The sequence below is a fragment of the Micropterus dolomieu genome, linkage group LG07, assembly GCF_021292245.1.
Source record: "Micropterus dolomieu isolate WLL.071019.BEF.003 ecotype Adirondacks linkage group LG07, ASM2129224v1, whole genome shotgun sequence".
NCBI classification, from domain to species: Eukaryota; Metazoa; Chordata; class Actinopteri; order Centrarchiformes; family Centrarchidae; genus Micropterus; species Micropterus dolomieu.
This window is the reverse complement of record NC_060156.1, coordinates 19557789-19570271: the sequence shown is the minus strand read 5'-3', so window position 1 is coordinate 19570271 and position 12483 is coordinate 19557789. Positions and strand designations below refer to the sequence as shown.

Here is a 12483-nt window from a genome sequence, read left to right as displayed (position 1 = left end):
GGCAGACCTCCACCTACTTCTGTCTCTCTCCCCAGTGTGGCTGAATCACGTTCGAACAATTTGTTTTTCTCTACTTCCTCAAAATAATAACATTCGTTCCTTGTTTCAGAAAGAAATGGTATCTAATCCACATGTTAAGTTTTAGTGGAACCGATTTGTAAACAACATTGACTGGAAAAAAGTTTGGATCATTCCTCACAGATTCCTGATAGTAAACAAGGTGAAGAAAGTGTCATTCTTAAAAGAGACATCAATACAAACTGTTTTTTCAGTGAAAACCACCCGAAACTGTTTTGCACCTGTTTTGGTATTGCTTACGCACTTTGCCTTAATGTGGGAGAATGTGGTATTTTTGCTTTAATAGATGTCAAAGAAAATATGTACTTAAAATTCTGATGCCAAAAGTCCATATTCATAAATGTAAATTCAGCCATAAAAAAAATTATTTTGTATTTTTTCTCCATGAGGTTGTGCATTATATCAATTTGATTTCTGGCCCCAGCAACAAAAAGGCAGTTAAAACTGTCAATATATGGTCCTCTTTCTCTTTGTAATAGCCTATGAGCTTCTCCTGGCAAAGCCTTAGATTATTTTATCTGTGTTTTATATGTTTGTATACTGTTATGTATATCTTTGTAAGATCCAACTGAATTGTAACCCCCTTTTTGCAATAAAGATGTGCATTTAAAACTTTAAAAGCCACTCTACCTCCTTCCGTCCAGTGGGTGGCAGTATAACGCTTTCTGCTGGTGTGAGATCTGCAGATGAACTCAGAAAAGAAGAATGAGTCTACGTTTGTGTTTTATTACCTGAATCTACCTGACAGGCAGCAGTCTTCCCCACAATATATTGTCTTTCCTAAAGCCTTGATCAAATATCGTCGCCTTCAGTTTGACTGACAGACCACGATTATGCTTGAATTCATTTTTTATCCTAATCCTGCCGTTATTAATGTGTATCTTACGCGTTTAAATGGTTACCGTGGTTGCGCCAGAAGCTGGGAGGAAGCGCTGCCTGAAAAGCAAAACTCAGAGAACACAAGCCCTAGTATTTTGCAGCTTTGTTGTGGCGCGGCGCTGTCTTTACCGAGAAGTCATGATGGCAGCAAGGGACATTTTACAAACAGAGCAAATTGACTACGAGCCAGTGGTGAACCGCTGGCTCGTAGACTATTACTTTTTTCTAGCTCAAGAGATGTTTCAAAAGGACCAATACGCGGACTTCTGTGGGTTAAGAGACATACTGGGCTGTAAGTAACAAACTGCCGCGCCAAGTTGTGTTTAGCTAACTTCGCTCTTTGTGTCCAAACTAATTTTTATGTTACCAGTCCATTTTGTTTACTGCATGCCAACTGTCCTAAAAGGACTTAAGTCACTGGCCCGCTTTGAATGATCCTGAATGCTCGTCACGGACAGTATTACCTTCTTTCAGGTGTTAGCTATTTTAGCCCCAGCCCTTAACGTTAGCCCTGGCTAAGTTTGAAAACATTGTTCATTGTGAGGAAACATCAGTCATAACATCCTAAAGCTCATGTATCATTAGCCCAACGTTATAACTTAAGCAAAACAAACAAACAAAAGTTTATTTTGCAATTCTACTTTCTCATAGGCTAAATGTAGGTCTATGTTCTTTGAGGTGATTGTATATAATATAATTTAATTAACTAGGAAGTCACAAACCTCTTTTGCAAGTGAGACCTAGTCCAGAGGCAAATAGCAGGTTCTAACAAATAACAAGACGACATCAGCAGCAACTGCAAAACCCACCAACAATTTTAGGTGCAACAATATTCCTTACAGTTCATAGACAAAGCAGCAATATTTGATCATATGTTTATTTGGCAAAGCAGCCGCAGCTAACAGTGAGCACTTCCTTTATTCTATGTTAAATAATTTAAAGAAATTAGGGTTTTAAGTTTGAGCTTGGCCTGCATATTATTTCAAGTAAATTTCAGTAAATTCACTCTTTCAGGTAAATGTCAATGAAATAACGTATGTGCTGATAACACTGTTTGATTCCTATCTGTTTCATTTGAAGAGTTCTTACTGAGTGGTAGAAGGTGAAGGCATTATTCAGCATGAAGACCAGAGAGTGTACAGCCAACTATGTGTGCGAATGTGAATGGATTACTTATGAACATGTATTTTGGGTGACATTACAAGCCTATTCATTGTCTTGTTACAGGTGTCATCGATCGTCCTGTGGAGCGCACTGATACCATGGAAACAAAGATTCTAGTATTGAAGTTTCTCTGCTGGATACATGAGGGTGAAAGACCTGGTGAGAGCTCCATAACTTTGTAGAACACATGTGTATTGTTGGGAATTTCATGTAGCTGCATCTACGGTGTGTGGGTACAATTTAAAAGTAAGTAAGTAAATTATTACTTACTACTTAACTTACTTAAAACAAAAAAACAAACCAAAAAAAAACATTAAGATAAGCTCGGTGTAATATTTACTTGCCTACCAGTAAGTAAAATACCCTGTTACTGTAAATTCTCACTTGGTTCACCACATATACCACAAAATGGCCCCACCTAGGATCTAAAGCTGCAAACTGGCTCATATGGGGAAAACATTTCTGCAATGTAGCTTGTGACCAGACCCAGACGTGCTTTAAAAGTGTTGTGATGATGTGAAATGATTAAGTGTATCGTTACAACCAAAATGTAAAACCAAATGCAAGGCTTTTCCATAACTCAGGAAGCATGCATCCAGTCCTAGCATATTGTGACCCAAACACCGTGATGAATATTGCTTTGTCTTGGTCTACAGGTGCATTTTGTGATTCTGACACGTCAGTAAGTCCTCTGGAATCAGCCTTAATATTGCTGGAACGTATGAATCAGAAATGCAGTATTCCACCTCAGTATTTCAAGAATGTATGCACTTCACTTAGAGAAATGGTAAGCACACAAATACCCTTGTTAAATTAAAAGCTGTATAAATTATTTTGTGTGTGCGTGCATGAATACATCAGCTTACACTACCTAGGCGTCTAATACACAAATGTGGCTATACTTGTTTTAAGATACTTGCTTTCACAAAGTTTCATCAGATTTGATTTAGCAAATTGTATTTTTATTTACGTCTTTAGATCGTTGGGATTTTCATTAAGAACAAGGACTTTGACAGAGCAAAAGCGGTGCTGAACAAACACTTTCCCAAACAAATGGTTGGCAAGGTGAGTTCAGTATCTAAAATAACATGTTCACTCAAGTCTAATCCCCATTTAACTTCCTCTCTTTTTGTTAGTGCATTCATATGGTCATTGCTCATACTGTCAGTGCATTGCTATAGAAACATTGCAGTGTCCTGAATCATAATCATGTGACAGTAATACAGTTAAGTAAGTGTTAATTAGTTAGAAGTGTGGGTTCTACTACTAGGTAAAATGCCAAGTGAAACAGATGACTTTAAATCGAGAACTTTCAGGATCATATTTCATCATCTGTGTTCTGTTCAGCCATGCCACTTGTTGAGTAGCTGCAAGGGTGAGGAAATCAAACGGCAACAATAGGAGATGCTGTGCTATCTGAATCTTCTTTTTTTTGGATACAGACACGACAACTACGTGAAATGTGTTTTCTAGTCTGCCTGAACGCAGGTTTGTTTTTTTGGTCTGATGACCCACGAAGGGTGAGGTTAAGCACATGCTGGAGGACTACACTGACCTGAACAGCACACCAACTGAGCATCCTCAGGCTAGGTTGTAGTCTGCTTTCCTTCTTTCCTTACCTCATTAGACGCCATGGTCAGTGTGTCTGATGTAGAGGGTTGCGGTGTGCTGTTTGGAGGGAGACACCAGTGGAAACATGTTGGAGAGGGTAGACATCAGAGCAGCTGGGGGATTGGTGGGCAGCAGCCTCCTGAACTGGTTTGGCTCGCTGACTCTAGTCAAGGTGCCCTGGTGGACGGATACTCAACCTGAATACTCCTCACATTCTTAATGTTGGTTTGAGTTTCCACTCCAGCTCCCTCCTGTACGCATCCCTCCCCCAGCAGCCTTCTTCTTCAGTTGAAGAAGACCAGCCTTGAGCCAGCCTATGCAATGTTAGCTTCAGGTTCTGATGAGAGAACATTTGCTCAGCTGGAGGAAGAAGTGGAGGGAGAGCAGGCAAGGAGAAAAGATCTTTCCCTGCGCCTCTCGCTTACTCCGGAGAAGGGCACAAACTGGGACTCAGAGCAGGATGGGCTATTTAAGAGAGACTCAGGCAGCCCCCTGGAGGCTTCCCCAGCAGACCAAACACCACAAATCGAGGCTGTTGAGCTCGTAGTGCACAACAGCGTCTCAGGCACTGGACCTGTTTTTTTATTTTCTATCACACAAAAAATGTTTTTTTGTATCATGTTGGGCCTAATTGGCGTTATTATGTTAATTCCTTTTTAATATGACTTGCATGTATGTCTATACATTTTTGAAGATGAAACGATACATCTTTCAGCCTGTTATTGATTTTAAGCAGTTCTTTAGTTTTGCATGCTTGTGTTTCACATTACTGAATGTCTGTTCTCTGTAGAAAGCTATATTCAGAGCTCTCATCAGTCAGAAGAGTAACGCACATGAAGTCATCGAGCAGATGGACTTCAAGCGGTTTAAGGAGGAGATGTTGACCTTTTGCCAGACGCTCTGCCCAGTCAGTGTTCCCTTTCTCCACAAGGTATGTTGCTAAGTATTAAGTACAAGATAGACTCGTTTGAGTGAAACATTAAAAATTAGCTTTCTTTATGTTGATGAGGAACTTTTAGAAGTGTGTTCTTATTAGAACAAGAAACATTTTAATATGAGTTTGATAAGAATTGCATGCCAATGATGACCTTGACATTTGTTCAGCCAATTCACAGATACAATACTGTTGATTCGTTGGTGAAGTGCATGTCTTAATACCTCTTTTGTTTTTCCGGTTTGTATATGTGGAACAGGCTGCAAAACAACTTGCTGATGAAAGACTTGCAAATCCAGACAAGGCAGCTGGACCTGATGATCAAGACAAACCTGGCCCGTCCTGTAGTGCACAACCAAACGGAGTCCAGTTTGTACTCTCGTAGGCTCTCTCTCCCTCTCTGTTCATTTTAAACAAGTTTGTCATTACTGTTCAAATACAAAATTTAGTAGGCCCATCTCTGAGGGAGGGCCAAGGCCTCACTGACAGAATGTCAAAATCATCAAATTGTCTGTCTTCAATTATCAGGAAGAATTAGCCTAATACCCTGATACCCAACATTAGCAGCTACTCTAACCACATTTCACACCTATAACCACACAGTAAATTTTTCATTTGCTCACCATATCCAAGCACACTATTTCACATAATGCATTAAACACATATCAGCATTTAAAGACCACTGGTGTGATTGGGCTCCAGGCTAGAATGTTACCAGTACAATTTTATGGGAACATATCCTGTATTAAGCTTCTAATATGTCAACCTCTCTAATTCTCTGGCCTAAATACTCTGTTCAGTATCTCATTTGTGGCTCTGTCTGATCTTCCAGTAAACATACAATTATCCAGAAGACCAGCCTTGAGGCAGCCTACACAGTTTTAGCTTCAGGTTCTGATGAGAGAACATTTGCTCAGCTGGAGGAAGAAGTGGAAGAAGAGAAGCAGGCAAGGAGAGAAGATCTTTCCCTGCGCCTCTCGCCTACTCCCGAGAAGGGCACCAAGCGGGACTCGGAGCAGGATGGGCTATTTCAGAGAGACTCAGGCAGCCCACTGGAAGCTTCCCCAGCAGACCAACCACAACAAACAGATGCTGTTTCTCAAACGCAGGCAGGTTCGCTCTCAAAGACGCCCCCAGTGCGGGGGAACAGGAGGCTTTACACTGTGGCACGACTGGTGGTCGAGCCGGACAGCCAAGGGAGCTCGCAGTGCACAACAGCGTCTCAGGAACTGGAGGCTGAAGTCAGAAGAGAGGAACCACTGCAAGTACAGACTACACCCAATAACCCGGTAACAGAAAATGAGGTTACCCCACCCACATGGAAGCGCTCCCGACAAGCCACCAAAATATGCGCCAGGTAAAAGTATTTTTTAAGAGACATTAAAAAGGCAAATGAATAAATGTTGCTGAATCTGTGTTTTCACTTCCCAGAGCACATTCTCCATCACACAGGCCTGTTCCTTATCTCGCCTCACTATTAATCACGGTGATAGTTTTGACTAGCGTGGTGTCTCAAAAATGTTGCTATCTGTCAGGCAGGCAGGAGCTGCTTCCAGCTGAGGACTGGATGCTTGTCTGAGCACGCTACAAGCTAATGGAGACCTTTTCAAAAGTTCCAGGTGTAACAGAGTACAACTATGTGTCGTGATACCGAGCACTCATTAAAAGAAGTTTGTAAAACCGAATAAACGGAAGCAGTGAATTTTACAGGAACTATTCAGTTATGTTCAAAGACATGAATTAATAGGTCATCAGTAACAGAACACTAGGCTCTAACTACGTTACATTGATTTTCTATATTTTTCCTAAACATACGTTCCAAGTAGGAATGTACATAACCTCATGAGCAGACTGCTTCTGGTCATGTATTGCTCAGTCACTGTTTGGTGCTTAAAACTGCTCGTTTTCTCACACAGAGCCTCTACTAGTTTGGCAGAGTTATCCGCAGACAGTGAGGAGTCGTCTGGCTCTGTAGCCAGTGGGGAAACTTGTGTGGGAAAATCCCATAACCAGTCCAACGGTTCGCTCAGCAGGTGAGTCCAGGGTCCTGTACTACAAAGCAAGATTTGACGTTGGCAAGGTAACTTCATGATTAACCCTGGGTTTTCAGTCCTACACCGGTGGCTCACCATATATGATATTAAACCTAATATGAGTTTTGAAATATATGCTCATAAAGCTTAGCAGTTAAAGGTCTAAGAGGGATTGTGCTGATTGGTAATATCAAGATTGTCATAATTTATTCTAAACATCACTGATAGTCAATGAAGTTTAAACTACTCAGAGAGTGCAGAGTACAAGTATATAATAATAATAATAATAATAATAATATTTATTTATATAGCACTTATCAAACAGAGTACAAAGTGCTTCACAACAAATCACACACAAAATGCAAAAACAAATAACCACGTGGGTAATAAGATACAGGGGGGTGAAATACAGAATATAAGAACAAGGATCACAATAGAGTATAATAAATATGTTCAGTAGGACATAAGGAAGTTGAGACAAGGAAACAAAGTGATAAGAATGATAGGGCAGGATAGTAAAACGAGTGGCAGCTCAGATAAAATCTGGATATGCTTTCCGGTAAAATTAAGTAAGAGATTTGAAGGAAGAAACTGCCCTGCCAGCCTAATTTCCTCAGGCAAGTCGTTCCAGAGCCTCGGGGCCCTGACAGCAAATGTCACCTTTTGTTCTTAGTCTGGCTCCAGGAATAGACAAGAGGCCCTTGCGAGAAGATCTTAGACCACAGAAGGCTCATAAGGAGTTAAAATATCTAAAATATAGTCAGGAGCAAAGCCATGAATAGCCTTAAAAGTAAAATCTTAAAATCAGTCCTAAAACAAACAGGGAGCCAGTGCAATGATGCTAAAACGGGTGATATGATCATATTTTCTTGTCCTAGTTAAGAGCCATGCAGCTGAGTTCAGTACATTCTGTAACCTATTTAGGGTTTTTTGCAGAATTTGATTGCAGATATGTTGTGGACCTATAACCAGGATTTCTGTTTTATTGAAGTTAAGTTGTAGAAAGTTATTTGACATCCAATGTTTTATGTAGGTAAGGCAGTCCTGTAGTGAGCTCAGCATACTAAGGTCAGTGGGCTGTACAGGTAGGTATAGCTGTGCATCATCTGTATAACAATGGAAGGAAATACCATGCCTGCGTATGATATCACCCAGAGGGAGTATATATATAACAAAGTAGGTCCAGGGATTGACCCCTGAGGCACACCGTAGTTGATGGTAGAGAAAGAAGACTTAAAATTATTTATAGAGACACAAAACTTCCTATTGGATAAGCATGAAGAAAACCAGTTCAGTGCATTATCAGATACCCCCACCCTGTGCCTCAGTCTATTTAACATGATGCCATGATCAATGGTGTCAAAGGCAGCACTTAAATCCAGCAAAACCAGTATTGAACATTTGCCTGCATCAGCGTTCATTAGGAGGTCATTGGTAACTTTCAAGAGTGCTGTCTCAGTACTGTGATGCTTACGGAAACCAGACTGGAACTTTTCAAAGATACAATTATTTTCCATTGCAGCAAGGAGCTGCTTAGAAACTATCTTTTCAAGGGTTTTTGAAAGAAAAGGCAGTTTAGAGATTGGGCGGTAGTTATCAGGGATGTTGGGGTCAAGGCTAGGTTTTTTTAGGACAGGTTGCACACATGCCGTCTTGAAGTAGACCGGGACACAACCAGTAGATGATGAGCTGTTCAAAATTAAAAGTAGGTGTGGGCTAATATACTCCAAAACTTCTATTAAAAACTTTGCAGTAATCAGATCAAGAGGAAGGCTTCATCTTCAACATAGTTTCCATAAGTTCTGCCATGGTAATGGAAGAAAAGTAACTCCAAGGATCCTGGGTAGGGTGAACAACATCTAAAAAGGCTGGGTTTGGGCTAATACTGACTCTTAATAATTCCACCTTACTGACAAAGTGTATTAAAATATTCTCACAATCTGCATCACAATTAGCAGAGGCACAGGGAGAGGCAGGGTTCACCAACAGAGCGAGAGTCTTTAAAAGAAAACTAGGATTGTGCTGGTGGACACCAATAAGATTTGAGAAATGGTGAGCTCTTGCACCTTTTACCAAACTATTTCATGGCCGTGAAATGGACCTGGAGACCTGATTGTTTTCCATCTGCGTTCTGTTTTTCTACATTCCCGTTTGCAGCTTCTGATATCTACATTTAAGTACACATTACTTTAACACAATACATGATTAGTGAATTTGACAAAGAGCAAAGCATGATTTTAGTCCGAACATCTCTCCCCTTTTCTGGACAATGCCTAACTGATACTCAATTCCCCTCACACATTAACGTCATGTCTAAGTCAAGTCTAAGCGGTGGTCATCAGACAGTAAGGAAGACCAGCAGGAACTGGCCAGCAATCCTCTCAGAAAGCAAGTCCAAATACAACATGAATTTGATGTCACTGTTAGTTACAATTCAAGGACTGCTAACATTGATATCATATGTGTTTATGCAGGACTCCAGATAATACAGGTGACATCCATATCATAGATTCTTCGCACAGCTCACCCGAACTCTCTGACTCTGTGCCTCAAACGAGCTCCACCCCTCACAAGGACTCCGCTCAAGACAAAGGTCCTTCCCACTCAAAATGGTTAGTAAAGCAGCAGCTTTAGCTAAGAATGGATGGACTCATCCGTTGTGAATGAATTCTAGCGTAATGTGCACCAATAAAAGTATTTTTTTGTTTAGAAGGTAATTGATGTATTATTTTACATCATGTAGATTAATGCAGTTTTATTTATTTTTTTTGTTAATATGTATTTATGTCCCTCCCACTTTTCATTCCAATAGGCACACAAAAGTTACACTTATTGATGACTTTACTACACAAATGTATTTACTGGAAAGAGATTTTCATACTAGCGTCACAATAAACATGCACCCAAATTCCATCCAGAAACTCTGCTCTTGTTCGCAGGAAACAGCTATACAATAATGCAAAGGAGAGTAAGGATACATGGAGCGATGAAGAGTCATATTTCACCACCAGAAAGAAGAGCAGCAATACTTCAAATGTATCAGGTACTATTTCATCAACAATATGCTATTCATCTCATGAATCCTGTATAAATCCAGCTGTCCACATCCTGATCATACTGTAATATATCTTTGTTTTTCCCCAAAGGATTGCACAACCAGAGCACCATCTCAAATTCAGGCAACAGGAAGAGAGTACGTATGGCAATAGTCATAAATGAACAAATTCATTGTGGTTCATTAACGTTACGTGCTGGTAGGAAGTTTAAAAAAAGAAGTCTGAGAATTTTAAGGGTGGGGTGGGTGGGTCGTCACTAAGACAGCATTTAGGCCTGCTTGTTTTATTTACCGAGTCCTCTCCTCTATAGCATGAGCTTTGCAGCTTTACAACTGGCTGTGCCTAACCAATCGTCACTCCTAATGCCTCAACCCATCAGCCAATCAGAGGCAGCGTAGGGCGGGTCTTTTTCTAGTCCGCTACACTGCGGAGTCTGACAGCTGAATGCATGAGGACGGTAAGACTACCGAACGAGCTGTTAGTTGGAAAGCAAGCCTGATGTAAGACAGAAGTAAGCTAGCTTACAATTTTAAAGAGGTGGTATTATGCTTTTTGCCCTTTTCCCCTCTCCTTTATTGAGTTATATACCTTTTTTGTGCATGTAATAGATTGGCAAAGTGAAAAAGCCCAAAGTCCACCCCAAAGGGAGTTCGCATCTCCCACAGAAAACTCTGCTCTGAACTGCTTGAAAACAGCTCGTTTGTATTCCAGCCGCTTCCCTTTCATCCTTGTGACGACACAGGGAAGAAAGCTAAATGCGGCTCATTTAACGCTTGCCAAGCCACTACTCCGACACGGAGAGTGAGTTGTGGGGCAGATGCGTCCAATGCCAGAAAACCGTAAAGAAAAGAACAGAAAGTTGTGAACACTTGTCAAAATTCGGGAAAAATGTGACCGGTGAAAGGACATTGAAAAACGGGAGTCTCCAGCGAGCTAATCAGTTTACTTCTGTAGCCTGCAACAGCGTGCTGCGTGTGACGTCGTGTTATTCTTCTGCGCATGCGGGTCACTTTCTGGCTGCGGACAGTTCAGACTGGAGTCTGATGTGGGCCAAATTTAATCTATAATGTTAACTGTCAAACAAAAAAAATCGGATCTGGGAAAAAATTCGGAATTGAGCATTAAGGCCTGCAGTCTGAACGTAGCCTATGTTGCCAAGCTGGTCGGCAACATGTACAGCAGAAACAAAGCAGTGTTTGCTTCTCACTGACCCAGCCTTCCCTGCTTCTGATTGGCTAGTAGTCCTTAACTAGGAACTGCGCGTGTGCAACTCCCAACTGTGTGCAACTTTTTTTGAAAATCAAACCATGTAAACCTGTTCTGGTACAACCCTTAAATGGGATTTTGAACCTGAAAATGAGCATAATACCATCTCTTTAACTGTCCTGTCAGACACAGTAATGTTGCTAAGTTTAGAACTTTGCCCCCTGTTATTAACCAGTAATGTTAGCTAAGCTAATCTTTCAGAGCAGTGGCAGGATGTAATGTAGGCTAACATCAACAGGATAAAACGTGTAATTACACCGGGGACATGTCCCTGTAACTTTTTGAAAGCATTTGTAAAAAAAATACTTTGAAAAATAGCATGCACGAAATGTTAAATAACAAATCAAAGTGCTTTGAGAAAGGTTTATTTGCACTTATTTATAATTTAAGCAAGATAAAACAAGGTACTGATGAAATGACCTCAAAACGTGCAGCACCAGTCAGTAACTTCTTGTCACAGTTTCTATTCGGCCAAATTTTCCGCTCTCTCCCTGGGAACAAAAGAAAGGAGGAGGGAAGACTAAATCATGCCTGCATGTGTGCTAATTCAGTAGGGATGATATTACACGAGTTACAAAAGTTGATCTACAGGAGAAACATATGTGAGAGCAACATAGAATGCCTTAGATTCTATAATACTTACAGAATTTGATTTGTCACCTGCCACCTGAATTTTGTGTTTCCCTTTACATAAATAAAAACATTTCCACCTTAAATTGATGTAGGAAAGGCAGAACAGGAAATGTTACCAGAATACAGGAAATGAAGTGTTTAATGCTCAAAATTTTCTGGGGGAGGACCCCCAGACACCACCTCATATTTCAGCACTGACAATTTCTATAAAATAGTGTGAAATTATCATCACATCTCGTTCTCATGACACCAGTATGGTGCATCGCCACATCTCATGCCTGATACGAAGAGAATATCAAAGCTGAATGATCATCATTCAGCAAACTTGAATGTAGAGAGGATAACATGGATTTGGTCTCATCTGTTCAAACAGTTGATGCTTTGCAGCCCTCCTGCATCAGTCAGCAGCCGATGAAAGCAGCACACCGGCAAACATCTCAAGTTTAGTCAGTTGCATTATGACGTAACCACACTGACATAAATTAAATAAAGCGTATTGTCTGTTTTGGGCTGTTTTGTCACAACAGCAGAAAGCAGAGTAACCTAACATTCCTGTTTTTTCTGTGTTGCAGAAGTGGAGTGAGAGCGAGACTCAGAAGTTGAGAGAAGGTGTAAAAAAATTTGGCGAGGGCAACTGGAGTAAGATAAAGGCGTATTACTCCTTCACTGATCGAACAAATGTCAACTTAAAGGACAGGTGGAGGACCATGAAGAAGTCAAACATGACATGAGCTGCAGTTAAAGTTCAACGGTTCAGCATGAAGTCCTATGTTCTTAATCATGTACAGTTTTCCTTTTAGTTCATTAAATGTTTGGTTGTTCAGTTTGC

The 12483-nt window shown here is 40.6% G+C and overlaps 1 protein-coding gene across 2 annotated transcripts; it reads left to right on the top strand.

The window, feature by feature from the left end:
* Window positions 1-770: 770 nt before the first annotated feature.
* On the top strand, window positions 771-12480 carry terfa (telomeric repeat binding factor a). 2 transcript variants are annotated; one of them, XR_006825612.1, is made up of 13 exons: window positions 771-1249; window positions 2185-2280; window positions 2778-2908; window positions 3100-3186; window positions 4523-4663; window positions 4926-5047; window positions 5499-6023; window positions 6583-6699; window positions 9174-9311; window positions 9639-9742; window positions 9846-9892; window positions 10066-10212; window positions 12227-12360. XR_006825612.1 is itself a non-coding variant. In XM_046053361.1 (12 exons), the coding sequence occupies exons 1-12, from the start codon at window positions 973-975 to the stop codon at window positions 12383-12385; spliced, it is 1944 nt and encodes a 647-aa protein (XP_045909317.1). In that variant the 5' UTR covers window positions 772-972; the 3' UTR covers window positions 12386-12480. The 2 variants fall into 2 exon arrangements, 1 of the variants encoding a protein (XP_045909317.1); XM_046053361.1 differs by lacking the exon at window positions 10066-10212 and having other exon boundaries at window positions 772-1249; window positions 12227-12480.
* The last annotated feature ends 3 nt before the right edge of the window (window positions 12481-12483 follow it).

Bases quoted from the DNA above. Each gene is read 5' to 3' on its own strand.
- terfa (XM_046053361.1), top strand. From the start codon at position 973: ATGGTTACCGTGGTTGCGCCAGAAGCTGGGAGGAAGCGCTGCCTGAAA. The intron at 1,250-2,184 runs GTAAGTAACAAA...GTCTTGTTACAG, and splicing joins GTTAAGAGACATACTGGGCT to GTGTCATCGATCGTCCTGTG. The intron at 9,743-9,845 runs GTACTATTTCAT...TTTTCCCCAAAG, and splicing joins CAATACTTCAAATGTATCAG to GATTGCACAACCAGAGCACC.